The sequence below is a fragment of the Anoplolepis gracilipes genome, chromosome 10, assembly GCF_047496725.1.
Source record: "Anoplolepis gracilipes chromosome 10, ASM4749672v1, whole genome shotgun sequence".
NCBI lineage: Eukaryota > Metazoa > Arthropoda > Insecta > Hymenoptera > Formicidae > Anoplolepis > Anoplolepis gracilipes.
The window spans coordinates 7,908,557-7,929,149 of NC_132979.1; the positions used below are offsets into that span (position 1 = coordinate 7,908,557).

Below are 20,593 nucleotides of genomic sequence, written 5' to 3' on the forward strand. Positions count from 1 at the left end.
AACAATGTCTGTGGTGGTTCTTACGCACTCGTGCGGATGCCATGTATAATCGGTCTCGCGACTCGTGACGTTACGCGCCGCGCGGGACTTTTCCGTTAATTCGAACTGTCACCCAAAAAAAAAAAAAAAAAAAATTTCTCATTCTCGTCGGCAAAAAAACACGACCTTGATTTTTTTTTAATTTAATGATGACTAAAATAAAATTTGATGTCTTAAAAATATAATATATGCGTAAACCTTCAAATGTTATCAAGCCAATGATTGCTTGTTAGTTAACATAATACAATATTAAACATCAATAAAATATTAAAAATACATATGAGAATGTTAAATGACGTGATGTAAATAAAAATGTTTATATGTACATATATCAAATTAAAAGATTTTTTTATAATTATGAATCTCGTGGATGTGCTATAGAATTAATGTTAATAAAATCTCGAAACAACATTCTCTAAGAATAAAATAAAATAAAATAATTTAAAAAAATATTAATTACATTCTTTTGATAAACATAAAGAATTATAAGACGTACGCAAAAAACATTACGCGTTCTTGACAATTTTATTAATTAGAAAGTTCAATATTACTGCAACTTGAAAGATTGACATTCAGTTGAATAATACCTATATTCGATGCAAATAAGAAATGAAACCTAAGTGCATCCACGAATCCATCTCTAGATATCGTCTATTATCGTCAAGATACCATCTACGTAATGAGCTTTATTTGGTTATATTGTATTATAAATCAGGACTCGCTGGTATCCCGTAATGTATCATTGGTATACCCTGAATATAACGGGGAGATCGAGATATCGCCTCGAGATACCTTCGCTGGCAGGTGTTGCATCGCGGGTTAACGAGTTTTCCTTTTTCTTTCTTCTTTTTCCTATAAAATGAACGCATTCGGCTTAAATCAATCAAATCGAAGTTAGAGCTGAGCGCGATCGTTATTTAATCGAATGGAAATTCAAAACACCCGAGGCCCTCGACCCAGATGGCATTTGACCTGACACGTTCAACATAAATTTGCATAGCCTGCGTTATTTGCGAGCGATCGGCGATAGCCAGGTATATACTTTTCGATCAATTAATGTCGGCGGGTATAAAAATATTTTCTTTATCCGATGATCTTAGTTGGGGGACGCTTGAAATACGCATTTAAAGTTGAGAATAATTAGGCACGCTTAAAATCCTCTACAGAGGATCACTATGGCATAGTCGGTAGAAAAAAAATTCCGTGTTGAGAAACAATACAACACCAGAAAATAAGCATTTTTCAGTCGGATTCCTTTATAATTTCGAAATTAAGTTTTTAAATATTTTTAACAATTTATCTTGTAAATTTTAGGAAAGATATTAAAATCGTAATTGCAACATATCTTTTACAAATTAAAAGCATCGAGAAACATTTAGCATTATTAAAAAGGAATATTTGTACATATTATATTTATCAAACAGAATATGAAATTTCTTTAAATGTTTTGATCAAATAATTGACTTTATATAGAATGTGTTTATCGATTTATAATTAATAGAGATACGTGATTATCATTTTTCAATGAGGTTGATGGAATATAATAATCCAGATAAATATTCGATTCTGCAAATTAAAAATTTTACTATACACGAAAAGCATAAAGTTAATTTTCCTGTTTTTCATAACAAATGTTTTCACTTGCAAACGCAATTTAATAATTAATTACTTGGAATATTTGGTATTCTGCAAGTATTGTTCTTTTATTTTACTGGCGGTATATCTTCTTTATCTGCGTTTTAAATCTTTTAACTGCGTTTTCTCTTCATTATTCCTCATTCTTCAGATTAATCATTCTGTCTTATCGGTAAGATCATTAAGCGAGCATTACAGTATTTTTCATTGTATTTAAATTTATAAAAACAGATCATTTATTTACAAGAAACAACATATATATGTATACTAAAATAATGTAGAGAATAATTTATATTAATACTAAAATAAAATTATTTTACATCAAAATATGGAAAATAGCAAAGAATCTTAATAACTGAATAATCATAAAATAATAATAATCATGACGTCGATAGTTGCTGAAGAAGCATAATCGAGACTAATTGTAAGTAAGCTACGAAACCAAGCTCCCTGCAGTTGTTTATAAGGAGATTTTTTTTCTCGTCCATCTGGAATACGCCAGGGTGAGTGTGTAACCTTCACGAGCATAACCGGCACGTGCTACCAACGTCTTTTGGCTTATCCCTCTCTTTCCCCGAGAATACTCAGCAACCAAACAACTGCGGCAGCTGTTTCTGAACAAGCACGCGAGAAGAGTGCGTCTCCAAATTCGTCTTCGTCGTATTTTTTTTTTTCACGCTATCAAAAATTATTATAATATATTGAAGCTATCAGTAAAATAAAACGTCAAATTCATTAATCATATCAATTAAATAGCTACGTCATTTCTTAAGCGAAACAAAGTTGCGACACAAAATATTCGCTTGTTTTTATAAATACTTAAAAAAATAATTTAATTTAATGTAATTTAAAATAATTTAAAAAAATATATATGTACGTTTAGTATTTTAAAATAGCATAAAAAGTCAAATTGTCAAATTACAGATACTATAAAACGTACATCGAATCTTTATTGCCAAGGTAGAGTCCTTCGAATGATAGGATGAAAATTTTCTTTCAACTTATCGTCAAAATTAATCAAAATGTCGCGCGAGATGAATTCGTTGGTCGAATACCATGACGTTTTTTTTTTTTTTTTTTTTTTTTTTTTTAATACATCACACGAAACCGAATTATGCACCGGTGTATAAGTACAAGTACGATAGAGAGTACCACCGGCCCGCCTTTATGTAGTATACACCTGTTGCTCCGGTCGGTGGCTCTCTCGTTCGGTTTCATCCATCGCATCGCATCGCATCGCATCGTATCAGAACGACTAGTCTATAAGGCCATTCATCCCGCATATAAGAAGCCCTCGGGAAAGTAAGCAAGAGAATTTTCCGTGCCCTCCTTAAAGCGTACGCTAAAATGTGACGCGAGCGAATCAGACAGGCGTGTTATCCGGTGACTAAATTGCATTCGCTGCTACACTGAAAGAAAATTTACTTAATCTAAAAAAATATTTAGTTCAAACAAGTATTTATTTAAATTAAGTAAATATATTTTTGCTTAATTTTAATAAATTATTCAGCAATATATTTGATTGATTCTCAAATATGTTTTTGCTTAATTTAAATAAATATTTATTTGAACGTATTGAAGTAAATTTTTTTTCAGTGTACATAAGAAAGTATGTGGCATAATTATTTCTTTGCGGCAAAATTAAATCTTTCAGTCTAAAAGTTCAATAGAAAATTAACAATCTCATAGAAATTTAGTTCTCGTCGAACGAATGAGAGTTCAGATGATAAATATTTTTAGATTTTTAATCCTTACTCGATTTCGTGTAAGAACAAAGATTAATATATTTAAATAATTAATATATTTTTATAATTCTCGTAATTATATAATATGTGTAAAATAGAGGAAGAGAGAAAGAGAGAAGTCTAAAATTTCTCTTTCTAACAAAAAACATATTATACAGCGTGTAGCTGGCAAACGTGTTGAAAAACGGAATACTTTGTGTCTCGACTTGATAACGTACCTTGAATCAGTGATTCAGGGTGCGTTATCGTAACCACGAATTATCATAGGGAGGGTGAGGGGCAAAGACAGAGCAGAGATTATCAGCTCATTGGAACTGAAAAATTCAAGGAGAAGTTGGTAGCACGGCTCACCACGATGGTAATCCCCCAACGGAGAATATCGCAATCGCAAATTAAAAAAAAAAAAAAAAAAAAAAAAAAAAAAAAAGTCGGTTGCTGATAAATCGCCGGGGGCCTAGGATCAGGGGGAGGAGGAAGGAGTCCTTTCGTTTTATGCGGCGATTGATAACCGAGCGCGCGCGCGCGATGTTAACGAGCGGTAGCGTCATTGTTAACCGACGATTATCGCGAAACCGCGTATGTTTCGCCGAGATAACAGGAGCACATTCCATAATTAGCTATAAGTAATCTCCGCGCAATTTGCCATCGTTGTTCGCGCCAATTAATTCAACTACGCTCTCGTCGTTTCTCCGTCGTTTCTCTCGCCAAGTGGAAACGATTTAACCAGGATATCTGTATTCAAATCTTGTAAAAAAAATTCCCAAAAATTTCTTCCACATATTTTTCTACAAAATTCTAGATAAAAAGAATATTTTATTAAGTTTTTTTTATACAACTTTCTATAAAATAAATTTTTTACTGCATGCGTTTTTCACTCATACCAAGGGAAAATACAAAACTTTGTTTTAGATATTTGTAAATATTGAAAAAAAACTGAAAAAACTTTGATAAGATAAGCATTTTTCACTTGCATAAACTTATTATTTTTTCATTATTAAAAATTGCGAAAAATATGCATTGCATATTCGATATTTTATTAAGACATTGAATATATAAATAAAAATATAGCAAAGTTATTCGAAGAAATAAGAATTTTTAAAAAAATTTATTAAAATAAATAAATTTTGAATAAATTCTGACAAGTATTGTCATTTCGTAGAAGCTTACTTTAAAAAATATATAAAAACGTTTTGAAAAATCTTCAAAAATTTATATATCTTCTTTGATTTTTCTAAATGAAGACTAGAATAATCAATTAAAAAAAAAAAAAAAAAATAATAATAATTTGTTAAAATATATTATACGACTATTCTCGAGAAATTAATACTGTTATAAATTGCATGATCAAAAGTGATCCAGTCCAAAGTAAGACATAATGTTCTGAAGAAATTCTTTAAGTTAGAATAACTAATGTCATTGAAAATAAGTGATAAAATAGAGACTGGGAATGAATATAAGCGTCGGAAGATATAAACGACGCGTTCAAAGTACGTAGTTAAAGGCTTCTGAGAGACAGGCTAATTTTTCATATGTCAAAGATTGTCTTTGAGATTTTTATTATCCGAACAAGAGACGATTTCTCGCTGGTCCTCTCTCTCTCTCTCTCTTTCTCTCAAGGGACAGAGAGAGATATATCACACGTTGTCTGCGGTAGCACCATTACCATTGTTGGACTTTGATTATCAGAACCGCATGTGTGTTTCGCCGAGATAGGATACGGAGTGATAATGGTCCGTGATAATGTCGACACATGCTTTGCCGACTTCCTGGGACGCTGGCGACCAATACTCTGGCGACAGATCGGTCAACATACACACACACACACACACACACGAAGATTACAAAAAGTTAATAGCCTGCGCGCGCGTGCATCAGAATCGTGGACCAATTATCGTGCCGCGGTTGATTAGCCGTTCTCTGCTATCAGATAACGCGAGCCTCAACGAATCCGTTTCTCCGCCAGCACGTTGGCTTCTTTTTTTTCTTTTCTCGTGGCCTTTTTCTCTTTGGAAAAACCACACTGCCCCGCCCTTAATACCAGGCTGTTGTTACGTGCCGTTGCTACTATTCGTGTATCGTCACGTCAAAGACGTGATCGACATAGCCGACGTAATAACTGCTAGCCGAGTGTGTGATTCCGATTATGTGTGAAAGTCGGTACAAAACCAATATAAAATCAACTCCGCGCTGTGAAATCAATATAAAACCGACATAAAGACCATATGATTTCATGTTGTGAAACTAATATAAAAGCAACGTAAAACCAATATTGTGCACAAGTTGCTCCACGGCATTCGAGTTGGCCTGAATTTGTTGTAACTCACATTCCGTCTCAGATATGTATACGTGTGTGCTGTTTATAATGATCTAGTGCCAGTTTACATGTAAAAAAAAAAAAAATCAGTCGCTTGCTGCAAACAATCACAGATCGTTATCGTTTTCAGTTTTGAAAAAAGAGAGAGAGAGAGAGAGAATGGCGGCCACCTAAATCTCATAAAAATTCATTAAATCTGACGCATTTCGATAGACAATTGGCATCCTTCTCGTCTACCTTGTTGTCGAGAGCGAGAGAAAGCGCGCCACTTTGCATGCACTCTATGTATATCAGATTTTATGAATGTCTGAGGGAGCTAAACAGCCGTCATTTTGAAACCGGAACCGAGATAAAGTTCTGCAGTTGTCCGCGGCACATCTTTGCCAGATGCGCGAGACTTTTTGATGTATATATAGCTATAATCGGGTCAGAACCGTGTTCACGCCAGTTGATGGATAAACGCACGCGCTAGATTCGTCGCAAAGATTTTTTTTTGGAAATATTCCGAATATATTTTCGTGCGAAAATTTTCCGTTAATATATATATATATAAAAATGTAGTAAAAAAGGGTAGTAAAAAAATTGATAAAATGGACGATAATTTTTATAAGAACTATTTCTTCGTAAAAAAATTACGTTTAATTGGTTTTAAAAAAAAAAACTGATAAAAATGATAAAAAAAACGTGTGGTAGAAGCGTCATTTAAATGGCAAAATATATAAATAAGAATATTATATATATTTTATATAAAAATTTTCTTTACAGATGCTCATATCAAGTGACTCACAAGTCAGACATAAACAGTCGGATGATTTATTCACGCGTGTCCCCAATCTGCCCCCTTCTTATGGTGAGAGCAATTCTCATACAAATGGTTCGCAAAATTGAAAACACCACGAATAGCGCCGACAACAATCGGTCGACTGAATCGATACTGAAATTGCTCGAGGTAATCAGTTCGGATATGATTGACTGACTTTAAAATACGTGCGCATATTAATAGAAGGGCGTTAGGATGTGTAATATCTCGTTTTATGGTTTCACATTTTTAGCCCGACATAAATGCGTTTCGAGACGCCATTATGACGGATTTTCGTTGAGCGACTGGTTAATCGCAGTTGCATAATTCACGACGAATACAGAATCAATGAAAAGGAATAAATTAGTCGGATTATTATCCGCGTGCTCTCGCGGAATGTACAGGAAGAGCCTGATTAAATGTCGTACGATGCTCGTCGTTTGTTCCCTATTCAAAATGAACATTAAAAATCTGAACAATAAATGTGATTTTTCAATTTCAGAAAATTGATATAAGCCGAGTAAAAGATACGAGTAATTTCGTTCAGAGTGTTCTACTCAAATCTTGTAAAAAATTCCCTGATAATTCTCTCATCTTCCAGGTATTTTTAACATTTTCCATAAAATTTTCATTTTTTATCATGTATTAAAAATTTAAATAAAGAATATGTATTGCATAGTCAATATATTTTGTTAAGACAACGGATATATTAAACAGAGACAGATTTATATTTATAATTTACTATTATATAAGAGCAAAATTATCAGAGAGAATTTTTTAAGAAAATTCCTCGAGTCCCAAAAAATCCATAAAAATTCCCTGATTTCTTCACAGATATAAAAAAAATTCCAGGAAAATTTTATTATACTTTTCACGTTTTTTTTTTTTTTTTCAGAAAGTATAACTCCCTGTTCGTTAATCTTTCAAGAAGTTCTCGAAATAATTGCCTTGATTTTTGAACAAGAAAACATTTGCACAATCCAATATAATTTTCTTACTTTTAAGTTAACATACATACATGACGTAATATCGAACGTCAGGTGACTTGTTTTCTAATGTCTAATATGCAGTCGAAAGCAATGACGGCGCACAAGACGATGCAATGCTTATGTCATTGCACTGACAATGAAAGTTAGAATCACCGCCTATGGCGTCCGTGTAATATAATGTTTTTACAGCTTTTCCATGAAATGAATTATTGAAATACTACGGTTGCGCCGCCATTATGCCTCGATGCGTCGCGCTATGACGTGTTATCAAGTGTCCCTACTTTCTCATTTCACGCAATTAGTGATCTCGTTTAGTATGGCGGTAGCAGTGTTCTTGCCTTCAATTATAAATTTTATGGTATTAAATTATTAACAGAGCATTGTATGCTATTTCCTATTTATTTCTATATAAATATTAATATATAATAAAAAATCTCTAAGCACGATATTTCAGACAATTGACAACAGTTTGTAGATATAATTTAAATTTTATATCTTTCTATCTTAATCACAGATTAAAATCTTAACATCTGTTATCTAATATTATTCGATATCTTCCTTAACGTCAGGTTCATACGTTATATCTATTTAATTCTACTATCGAAACATGAAATATTTGTAAGTTTTTGTATAATATCGAATAATCGGATTTTTAAATGTAAATCTGTTTAAGTGAAAAAATCTGGCACTTTGTGACGAGAAGCTTGCCAAACGCTTCTTCAAAGATCTTCGAAATTAAAGCGCGGAAGCGTATTTGACTTAATGGCAATTGAGTGTTCTCGGAATAACTTTTAAAGATCTCTTTAACGGACGAGCTTCCTTCCATCATTAAATTTAAACGTTATAGAAACGACTTTCGTTAAAGTCGCTGGCGATAGCATAGAAAAAGTGTTACCGCGGATATTGCCGTTTCACAGGAGCAGGAAAATCATTTTCTCTAACAGTTCTACCGATCATTATTTAATGCCGCAAACAGTTCATGGCTCGGGCGATAAAAAGCAATGCGTAAATTTTTCGATCCAGCAACGTGGAAAAGAATCCCCTTTAGTTCGGCAAAAAAGTAAATTTCCAAATTGTTTACGCGCAAAAACTTCGAATTAAGACACGTCGATCAAACGAATGGAAGTGAAAGGACGCAATGATCAATAAGAGAAATATTAACATTTTAAATCACACTTCAACTTTAAATGTTTCAGTTTGTTTTTTTTTTTCACTCTTGCAACACCTCGCAAAATTACGTAAGTCATAAAAGAAAAAAAAAAAAAGAAAGAAAAAGAGATCTGATTCGCTCTGGACGATCCGATTTTGCTCTCGCAAAGTCGTTGCCCTCGGTGAAATAAAAAGAGCGCGATATCCTTTTTTTGCGATAGCGCAGTTTAATCCCCTCTCACATATATACATACATACGTATATATTACAAGCATGTTGTATACCTTCCTGGTAAACTTGATCGAATCGCGCGTTTTCTAACGTTATGCAGTATTCGCGGTCGCGGATCGTTTTCCAAGTGCATCGTCAATATTAATCCAAACGTACGAATACCAGAAATACTCTGAATAGTAAGAGCTCTACTTGCGATATCTGCAACGAAGAAAACGGATCAAGCAGTCGCTTCGAAACCGGTTGCCAGGAAGTATCGTCGAATAGCAGTGGCTACTCGCTCAACAGATCCCCTACTTAAGGATCGCGTACGGGAGGGAACTGTATACGACCGCGGACTTGTAGATGAACCTCATCATAGTAGAATTCGCCGGGATTTGTTCATATTTGTTCATAAGAAATCCATGATGCAAGAGTCCCTTCAAAGAGTCGCCTCCTCCCTCGCTAGTGTTTTATATAAATAAAAAATTATTTTAAGCGTTATTTTTCTCACAAACGCGATGTAATTGTTATATTTATTTGCATTTATCCCAAAGAATATGTGTTACATTTCTCGTATTAATTAGCATGCAAAGAAAACTTTTCATAGTTAGGATTGAAATGTAAGTACGACATATCATTTTTTTATTTTACTAATCAGCATAAAATATCGATAAATTATTAACTGCGAAAAAATCACCGTTGCAGCTTTCATAAAAATATCTCGAGCCTTGCTAAAGGGTGTATCAGGATGTTGATTATTATACATTTGATTATTAGATGTATATTCGTTATAAATGAGGACGTTAAATTAATTTTGAATATTACACGCGAGTAATTAAGATTATTCAATCAAGCGCTTTTTCTTCCCATCCCCAGGTGTTTTTGTCAGTTATGACACGATAAATCGGAAGATGAACAGCCTGTAGCAGCCGAGTTCCTGCAACTGCAGGAAGTGCACACGAGCAGAGTGTACGAGACGTGGATTAAGCTCGTGCGCGAGCGACGTCGATGACATCTGTTACAATCTGTCGGAAACTAAGTCACGTTTGTGCGTTAATCACGTTGGCACGATTACGGTGTCTCCAATGTCAAAGTCAGGGTTAGTTTTCATCTCCGGAAGTGAGACACGCGCGCGCGCGCGCGCAAATACACGGGTCAAATTTATGTTTTATCCCCTAATTAGGATCGCAGACAGTACAAGTACTATAAAATGTACCATAAATTTTTCTATTTATCTAGATATCCTGCAGACGATTCTTTTGTAAGCGTTTATTAGAATTATTAAATATTATTGGCATTAATTTTTTTTAATTGTTAAAAAATTTGATTCGCAGTTCTCACCAATGTTTCATAGATTACAAATGAGTTATAATAATAGATAGTAATTGATTAATAAAATAAAATAATAAATGTAATAATAATTTATTAATGTTGTAATTAAATAATTAATAATATAATTGATTATTAATTAATAAATTAATTAAAAATTTAAAAACTGAATAATTTACATTTTTAAAGCTTCTCAGCTTTCGTACAAATGTTTCATCCGAGCTATGAATTTGTTTTTATCTCAGTTTTCACTTCATTTTTGTAAATTAAATTTTCTCGCTTTGTAAAACACGCTGCATAAAAAAATGTGTTCCTACTTGCGATATATCCTTATCTCTCGTTGTTTAAAATGCAGATAATTACGCATATATGAAGCAAGTATAACATTACGAATCGTGAGTAAAACAAGTAGATAAATTGACACTAATACGTCTAAAAACCGCAAAATTCTTGGATTATACAACAAATATTGTGGTATGACTGGCGCGATGCGCTATTTACGCGATATCGTCAATTATTTCTACAATTGCGTTATAACTATTATTATATACAAATCACGTCATGTCACTCTCATACTCGCAATCTTTAAATATTTAAAAGAAAAAAAAAAAAAAAAAAAAAAGATAACTATCATACATTTATGTATAATGACTTGAAATCGCGCAATATATTTCATGGAATTTTTTACGACTATATAATAAATATCAGAGCTCTAACCCTGATTAAAAAAAATGATTACGTTAAACGCTTTACGCCTCATTGCACAGAGCTACGAGACGAGGTGCAAATAACTATACAGCTGAAGATGTGTCCTTGAGATTCCTACCTCTGGGCCTGCCAAAGGACTTCATAGCCTTGATTCCCATTCCGGCATAAGTGTCGCCGCCGTAATCAACGTACATGAGTGCCGATCCTGTGTAATCACTGCACATGTACGTAGTCCAGGATTGTCAGTGTCATTCGTCCCCGGTTTCTCTGTCTCGCGTATATTTCGCCGTCCCCCGAATTGCGCCCTGTCAAAGACGACAAGAGAGGAGACACACACGTGTCTTAGGCTCGTTGCCGCGGAAATTGAACTCGCACGATCGATAATCACATGTCGATCCGTCGCTAGTCGTCAGGTTTTCATTGCCGATTCCAGCTGTCAGGCGAAGCTCTTTCACTCCCTTTATCCCATAATGCGGATCTGTCCCCTGACGGAGGATAGATTCCTGTCGACGAATCCACAGGCGTCACGCACTCTGATAGAAACGAATCACGTTGAGAAGTAAATGCACTTTCGACCAAACGAAGAGGACGCGACGTCAACTCGACGAAGTAACGGACGATCGTCCCGTGCCATTGGAGCTTTTATTGTTTACGCGCTTGATATTATTGTCGCCGACACGCACAAAGTCACGCCGACAGACAGTCCCGACTTGCCAATCAATGATGGAGGAGGCCAGTTGCGAGGAAGTCGGGCAGAGATCTCGGCGAGAGACGCACTGGCCGGACACTGGGCGGAGAACACACGCGGCGTGTCCACCATGTGTTTGCTATCAATTCATAACTGCGACCCACACGGGTTATTTCCGAATACCTGCTTGCGCAACCGCCGGCCGCTGCGAGGAAGCGCGGGAGGCAAGATGGTGGGGGAGGGGGGGGGAGGGGAAGGAGGAGGCGAGATAGGTTGAATCGGAGGAGGGCGCCCAAGGAGAGTGTCCGAAAATATGAGACGTCCGCGTCAGAGGAAGACGCATGTGCCCTGCTTATCTCGCGTAGGCGTTTCTCTCCCTCTCTCTCTTTCTGTTCACGAAACGTCTCCTCTTATTCTCACGCGTCGGGATTCGCTCCTATTTCGCCGCAATGCTCGGACGCGATTCCGCGCACTTGACACACACACACACACACACACACACACACGCACACACACACATATATATATATATATGTACGCGCGCGCGCATATACACACGCACACCGAAGGAGAGAGAGCGCACGCACGGAGTCGCGGACGCTCCTCGCACTCGGGACGTTGTGTTGGGTATCGCGCGACCGGATCGAGGTAGAGATCCGCCGCCCCGACCACGAAACGATCTTTCCTTCGGCGCCACTGGAGTTTGTTAAGCCGAAGCGCCACCGTCGTGCACGTACGACCGCGTTCCGCAGGTAAGTGCGTATACGCTGTGAAAGAGAGAGAGAGATACGGAGTGAGGGACGAGGGGCAGAAACTCTGAAGAAGAAGAAGAAGAAGAGTAAAGGTGCACGGGAGAGGAAAGCAGAGGAAGACTCGCCGGATGATGGAGGTGGAGCGCGAGAAAGAGGGGATCGCGGAGCCTCTCGAAGAGGGGAAGTAGACGCGGTTCGCGTATGTATTCCCGCGATAGGCCGATTCGGGATTTCACAGGCAGCCCCCCGATCAAGAAATGTTTCACACGGAGCCGTGAATTTCGCCGGAGACCCCGAGGAACCGTATTTGATAAAAGAGCCGCAAAGCGATGCGGTGAGATGAATAAAGCGCGAAAGAGGGTTCCCTCGCACGCTATCGAGAGAGGGAGACGAAGACGAGAGTGAGACGATCGGCCGAGTCGTTTCCTCGAGTCGTGACTCGGTGTCACGGATGGCTAGATTGCACGACAGGCAGGCTATATGTGTGTAGGCGCGCGAGTGTAGAGGAGGAGGGAGACAGGGAGGAGGTGAGCGGGCAGGGGACTCCGGTTTATTATAGAAGAAGCGTGCCGTGTATATAGCGATTTAATGAGAGAGAGAGAGAGAGAGAGAGAGAGAGAAATAGACGAAAAAACTGAAAGACCGAATTACGCGAAGGGACGCGTAAATTTTTAATACACGCAGACTTCGGAACAGAGCGAAGAGACGCGTAAAAGAGCGGGCGATATTTTCAGCTGAATGAAACCGAGAAGGAGGGAGGGAGGGAGAGAGAGAGAGAGAGAGAGAGAGAGAGAGAGAGCGTTGGAGCGACGCGAATAGCAATGTAGAATCCGAAAATACCCGACCGAATTGCCTCGCGACGAGATAAAAAAGCGGTAAAATCCGCCAAGGAATACGCGTAACGCGCAGTGGATCATCCGCGGGGAAAGAGATACGATATCCAGGTGGAATTAACGATAAAAAAAAAAGAGAGAGAGAGAGAGAGAGAACGCTGAATGTACGCGCGAGCGAACACGAGGACGACAAGAACGAGCGGAAAGAGACGCGCGCGCGCGCGCGCGCGAGAGAAAGAGAGAGATGGGAAACACTTGAAGCCCCACCACTACGACTGCGACGCAGACCGAGTTTTATGAATGAATGCTCTCCCGTCACGCGGCGGACTAACACTGGCGTCGGCGCACAACGCGCGCGCACGCTGTCTCCCCTCCCCTCCCCGCCCCTCCCGCCGCCTCTCTCCGCCAATCGCGCGCGCGCGCGCGCAGCCGAGGCCGCGCGAGTGTGTGCGTCGATGACGTGCGCGTACGTACACACACATACATACACACACATACACACACACACGCGCGCGACGCGCGTACACGAGTAATACCGAGAGTTGGCTAATACACGGGCGCGCAGGTCCGTTCGTTCCTTCCTTCATTCGGTTTTGCCGGTTCGTTCATTCATGCCCGAGCCGCACGCTTTAACTGGTAGCTCACCTCGCCGTCTCGAGAGAGATAGAGACTCCCACCTCCTCCACCTCCTCCTCCTCCTTCACCGCGTCGTGCTTGGATCGGATCTCTTTCCATCCGTCCGTTCGACGTCGACGTCGACGACGACGTCGTCGTCGTCGTCGTCGTTGACGTCACGTTGGATGAAGAAACGAGTCGGCATTTTTTCGAGAATGATTGCAGTTCCTCGCGTGACCTTCTTTCAACGGCGACCCATGATGACCTTCGCGCCGGCGCGAAAAGGGCGTTCAACAGTTACCATAGAGCTTTCGATAAATGTCGCTTGGATGAGGGATTTGGCAAAGTAAATCTTTTCTCAAGTTTTATCGAGATAATCTTGGATAAAAAGGCGAGCTCTACGATAAAATAGAATTATTAATAACGCAATAATCTTTCAGTTATTTATATTAATTCGATATTATTATTTTTAGTTATAATTATTCAATCAGAATTTAATGTACGTGTTGTGAAATTAATTCATCCCGTCGTAGTGATATTTATGTCATAATAAATCAAGGCTTCTATTCTATATAATTGAATAATTCACGGTTAAAATTGAACTTGATTTATAGTGTTAAAAATACATATATGTTACACATTTATTTATAAAAAAAGATTCTATTCCAGTCATCAGTGTATTACTCTATTAAAGTATTAACAAAATAAAAAGTACTAATAAAAAGCCTTTACACAAAATTGCATTGACATTAATGCATGTCATATGTTAACTCAAGTATAATGATATTTTGGCATTTACGTATCTGCATAGATGCTTATCACGTAGGCTATTTATAGAGTAAATAGAGCCTCTCTAAAAGATCATTTAATTATTAGCATAAAAACAGCAAATAAATGTAACGAGAGAGTGCTTTAATGGCGCCAGGTATAAACAAATGCGACAACGATTGAGGTTTTTAGCGACGTAGAATGGAAACTGCGGATGCGCACTTTACAGCCCCTTCTCATCATTCTGGGTAATGGACGATAAAAGGAAGAGAAGAAAAAAAACAAGAAGGTGTAATTGCATGTTATTCTAACGCACAAACACGGATTTAGCAACTTTCGCACGGTGTCTCCCGAGGATGTCGTGCACGTGATTGATGAAAAACTCGTCGCTCGCGGGCGTGAGGCTAAAAATTTCCTCCGCGACCAGCGACTTCCGGCAAGTAGTCCGCAGGACCATTCATAAGCCCGTGTCCCGGTCACCGTCAAACGCAATGAGAAGATACACGTTCACTCTCCTCTCTCGGGGGGTCTATTACCTTGGAGTAGCCGCGATTCCACGAGTTATATTTTACGCTGTTTCTCTCGTACGTGCATGCATAACTGTACGAACGCGATATCCGGAAACCTATTCATCCTCCTTCTCTCTCTCTCTCTTTTTCTCTGTCTTTCCCTCGCAACCGGTTACACCGCATTTGTTTCGATAAATTAAACTGGGAAACAAATCTCCCGACTTCTTTGCGGAACGTGATACTTTAGAATGAACTTCTGGTTCTAATCTGGACTCTGGATAACAAATATTTATCTTATCAGCTGCAGGTTTACTTCAACAAACGTTAAATGATTAAAATTATCTACGGTTGAATTATTAATTTAGAACGAGTTTGGTGACAGAAATTGTACATCTGATTTTCAAGGAAGATAAGTATATGTATATATAAGATCATTTTAAATCTCCAATTTTCCTTTTAAAATGAATTCTTTAGCCGATTTTTCCTTGAGTAAAAATGTTAAAGCATCAATAATTTTCGAGTTATAAATAACCGAAAAAAGGAAAAACTAAAGTTTGCAAAAAAATTATGGTCTCCCTCGATATTTTGTGAGGAAAAATCGTTTCCAAGTTGAAATTTGCAGGTTTTAGGTTTTCCAGCTGTATTTCTTAACTACTAATGATTAAGAGATGACAATAGAGTACTTTATATAATTGTCTCGATGCTATCAAATATTTTTTTTTTGTATTTCTCTGGAAAATTTTTAAAAAACTTTCTAGAAATGACATATTCGGTCTTTTCAAGATAGTGTTATCGTATTATTTAGAAGAACTCTGACTTGAAATGTTTCTTCAAACGTCATTATTATCAATATATGATTCCAATGTTCAGTTAAAAAAAAAAAAAAAAAAAAAAAAAAAACACTTCATCAAAGTTTAATAAATCAACTTTGTGAGGTGATTCATATTAATTGGCTGCGACACCGATCGTATAATTAATGATTACACGCGAGTCGCGTTCTCGATCTTCATTCACAAGTTCGACGAATACGGAGTGGTGAGGGGACAAGAAACCGCGGAAGTTGCGGCGCGAGAAAATCATTATCATCGATTAGCGTCGCGGAAATTGATAAAACGCGTCGTGCATCATCGGAGACAGGAAGGGGGTTGGAGCGATATAGCCGTGGAAATAATAACAATGCAACATTGTGGGAACCGTTGTAGAAGAAACGTGACGGACAGCCGTGGATGCGCCGCCGGGTGTTGAGGGAAAAGAAGAAAAGGGGAAGAAGCGAAGAAGAGATAGATAACGGCACGGAGGATAAAGGGAGCGAGGGGGTGGGAGGAAGGGGGATTAAGCGCCGAAGGGGGCGAGAGACTTAACCCGAGAGCGAGAGAGAGCGAGAGGGATGGACGGAAAAGGATGACCGCAGGAAGGAAGTTGGCCTGGCCCCAGTGTACAGGTTGTTGTCTGGCAACACCTACGGTGATCGAAGAAGAAGGGGGCAGAGAAGAGGAGGGCAACAGGACGAGAAGGGAAAAAAGACGCACGACGGTGGCCGAGGGAGCAGGAGGGGGGAGGGGAGGATGCAGGAAGACAAAAGGAACGCGAATAGTAGATAGCGATAGAGAGAGCAGAAGCCGGACCCGCTGTTGGACGCCGGTATATACTTGCCGAAGGCTGAGCAGGTTTTTGCCACATTTTTTGCGACGTTTATTATAACTAGGAAGCTGATGTGCTTCTCTCCCCGAAGCCCTACCTCGTAATCTCGCCGATCAAAGTGTGTTCGCTTGCTCGCGATATATACATGAAACATGCGTGCGTGTGTGTGTATGTGTGTGTGTGTGTGTGTGTGTGTGTGTGTGTGAGTATGGAACATTTATCGGAGCGTACGCTCGCTGCTGAAAGAGCAAGATGTCAGTGGAGAGAGAAAGAGAGAGAGAGAGAGAGAGAAAGAAGTGGGATGGAGAGCGTGAGAACGCGTAAACTTGTAAGGTATGAAGGAACGTAAGAGAGGGAGATATATATATATATATATATCGCTATTGCTCTTTTCCACGGTGTTGGAAAAGGTAAGGATGGTGGTAGTGACGGATTCTTATAAGTCAGAAAGACACACGCGCGTTAACGTCATTTCCTCCACACAAGTTTCTTTCTCTCTCTCTTTCTCTCTTTTGCTCTTTTCTCTCGCGTCGCCTCCTCTCTCGTATATCCCTTTTCTTATTTCGCCTTGGACATATACTCGAGGAGAAAATAATGCGCTACAAAGTAGCTCGGGTTAGCCGGTAGTCGCGAATTCATTTGACGCTCGTTAGTAAAGAGAGGGAAGAGAAGCGATTAAACAGAGCCTTCTGTTACAAAGCTGCGATTTTACATGAGATATACGACTTTATTAACGTTTCTTCTAGCTTATAGATAATGCATTAATGTTTCTTTGCGATAGATACCTGATGATGAAATTTTATTTGAAAGGAGTTTCGCAAAACGTCAAGTATAATCAACTTTTCTAACGTTGATATTGCGTGGTTTTATTCACTAGACAGGGGGTCTCTACTCAAATCTTGTGAAAAAAATTTCCTAATCTTCTAGCTAATTTCTCACAAAATTCCAGATAAGGAGAATATTTTGAAGAGATTATTTTTTGGTGTAATTTCTTAAAATAAATTTTTTTATTTTACACACATTTCTAATACTTTTTATTCATGCGAAAGAAATTCATGCAATAAACATTTTTACTTATCAAAAATTAAAATAAGAAAGATGCGCTGCATATTTTCAATATTTTGTCAAGACATTAAATATATAAACAGAGCCAGAGATATATTAATAATTTACAGTACAAGAGCAAAATTATCAAGGAGAGAATTTTTTTCCCGAGTCCCAAAAAAACTCCCTGAGAATTCCAGATTTTCCAGATGTTAGAAAAATTACGGAAAGGCGGATTGTCAATTTTTTAATTTCCTATTAGAAACGTGTAGTCTAATGTCAGAAAAAAAAATAATATAAAAGAGTTTCCCTGATACACATGCACACGTGTATGTACGCGCAACTCGCACGAGGTACTATAATACTCCATTTCCTCCAGGGAACCCGCGTTTACGCAGGAAGCGCGTACGACAAAGAGTCTTCACTTCACCTCGTAGCCCTCGCGTGCAAGAAGAATCGCCGGTACCTCCATCCCCTTCATCTCTAACCAATCGAGCGATCCAGCTCACCTGGGCCTGGCTACGGTCACTCGACTTCCGGTAACCCGGACGGGCGCGCACGTATGGCCCGCGGCCACGTAACTGTGACTTTTCTCTCTCTCTCTCACTCTCTCGTTAACGTTTCCGCTCCCCTTTTCTGGGTGATTTTTGCGAACTTTCGAGCTACGCAAGTACGATCTTCCTCGATACGTTTCGGATCGCAGTTGGTGAACGGAGGAAATATTAAGGGCCCAGGCTATTGTAGCAATATGAAAGATTGATGGCTTTAAGGAATTTTTTTTTAGGATGGAAATTGATCTTTTTGGCGTTTATGTTTTTATTAATTTAAACAGTACATTAGTATTTTTAAATCTTGAATATTTAGCTTTTTTTGTTTAATACGAGCCTATTAAAAAAGAACGGTATCACATGTCTGAAATAAAAAAACTCCATCTAGTTTTATTCCGTAGGATATTTAAAAAGTACCGAATCTAATTAGAATTAAAAAAATTAATATTTAATATTTTTTTGATCTCAGAAATAAAAAAAAAATTTCAGCAAAATTAAAATATCTAATTTTAATATGACACTTTGTCAGTTTTAATTTTTTTTTTTTTTAATAAAATAAAAAATTTAACTAGACTTAAAAATAAGATTTAAAAATATTTAAACATCAATAAAAACATGTGTAAAACGTCAATCAGATTAATTTCTAATATTCTTAAAAAAATCATGAATTTTTCATACTGCTAAAGGAGAAGTTTATCAGAATATTTTAAGTTTATTTAGAGCATTAAATGTGCCCTTAATTAAAAACGTCACGATTGGCGTATTCCTCCTCCGACGTTGATTACAATAGAATAAACGTAGTTAATTGCGCACTGTAAAATCTCTGAATCTAATTTTATCCTGGCTTATCTCAGCCATAAGAATTATCTGTAAAAAAATGAGAGATCGTCGCGCATTAAATATTCCAAGTAATTAAACTGCAGAATCATATATTGCGCAAAGTTTGAACGACAGCGCTCGAGGTTCTGAAAAATATTTGACAAGACTGACAGAATCTCTTGGTTGCGTAACCTTCGGCATCGTGATTTACCACGCTACTCGCGTTAAATAACCGTCGCTACTTTCTCGCCAAACTTTGCGTTTGTTGTGCGACCGACGGCCATTCGAAAGGCGATTGTCCCACAACGACAGTTTTCTCTCGCAATACATGATTATTGCGGCACATCGGAACGCGCCGCGGATCGTTGTCGCGTGAAAGTCCACCGGTTGCCCCAGCAGAAGAGAAGAGGAAGAGAAAGAGAGAGAGAGAGAGAGAGAGAGAGAGAGAGAGAGAGGGAGGGAGGGAGAAGAAGGGAGGAAGCAGAGAGGGAAGAGGCGACAATTTCCGGTCCCTCTCTTTCTCTCTTTGAACACACGTCGACTCAGCGCGATGTCGCCTATTTTTATCCTCGACATAATCGAGCATACGAGATGTTTCGAAAAATCTGCATAAAGAGTGCGATCTATTATCAAGGTTGATCCGATGAATCGACGTATGCTAATTAGTATCGGATTTTTGTAACCGAAATAACGGATCTCGTTCCGCTGTCAATATTCTACACTCATTCGAGTGACATGTAATCATGTTAAAGTCATATCCAATTAAAATAAAAGGAGGAAGATATATCGCGTGAAGCAAAAGCAAAGTGAAAAATGTTAAACAACGGCATAATAGATTTATTAATAAATGTAATTGATAACAATTGCATTTACTAATAATTAAAAATTAATATATCGTACATTTTATATTTCAATCATTTTAATCCTTCAATTAAACAAAAAAAAAGAAAATGTAAAAATTGTTGAGCTCTTTTTTTTTAATTACGCTACCATTAACGCACGATGCAAAACGATTATCTTCAATAAGTATAACGATACGACGAAGGCAATCTAATCCCATGCGAGACACGTAGTCTGCAAAATAGATATACATATGGAAGCAGATTATCCTCAAAACAAGTTCTCGGTTTAACTCCCACGCATGCAATTACCTTGAGGCAGGTGCGGCATAAGAAGCACTCGGATAACGATAAGTATACGCTGGGGAGCTCGATTTACAGCTTATTATGTATACCGCGTGTCGACGATCTCTGCGCGATCGCTACCAAAACATATATCATCGCTACTTCGTGTTCCGATCGATGTCTCTTATTTCGTTTTATTAACATCCATACTTATCGCATTGATATTATAATCCATTAGGTCGCGCAATAAATGTTAAGTAACCGTACAAGAGTATTCGCGGAGGCTTAAAATGTATATTTTTATCAATTTACGGCGTTACATCACGACAGGA

At 38.0% G+C, this 20,593-nt stretch overlaps 1 protein-coding gene across 6 annotated transcripts in view; it reads right to left on the reverse strand.

Moving 5' to 3' along the window:
* Positions 1-20,593, reverse strand: part of Pnt (ETS transcription factor pointed) — a 118,781-nt gene that overhangs the window by 40,044 nt on the left and 58,144 nt on the right. The window contains exons 1-2 of one of the 6 annotated variants that reach the window (XM_072900589.1): positions 13,461-13,512; positions 11,039-11,997 (exon numbers count right to left, since the gene is read on the reverse strand). The exons of 3 other annotated variants lie outside the window; for them this stretch is intronic. In XM_072900589.1, coding sequence (XP_072756690.1) covers positions 11,039-11,144 — 106 coding nt within the window. In that variant the 5' untranslated portion in view covers positions 11,145-11,997; positions 13,461-13,512. Of the gene's footprint in view, positions 1-11,038; positions 13,096-13,460; positions 13,513-20,593 lie in introns of those variants that run through there. 2 more of the 6 variants (XM_072900588.1, XM_072900591.1) reach the window with 2 other exon arrangements.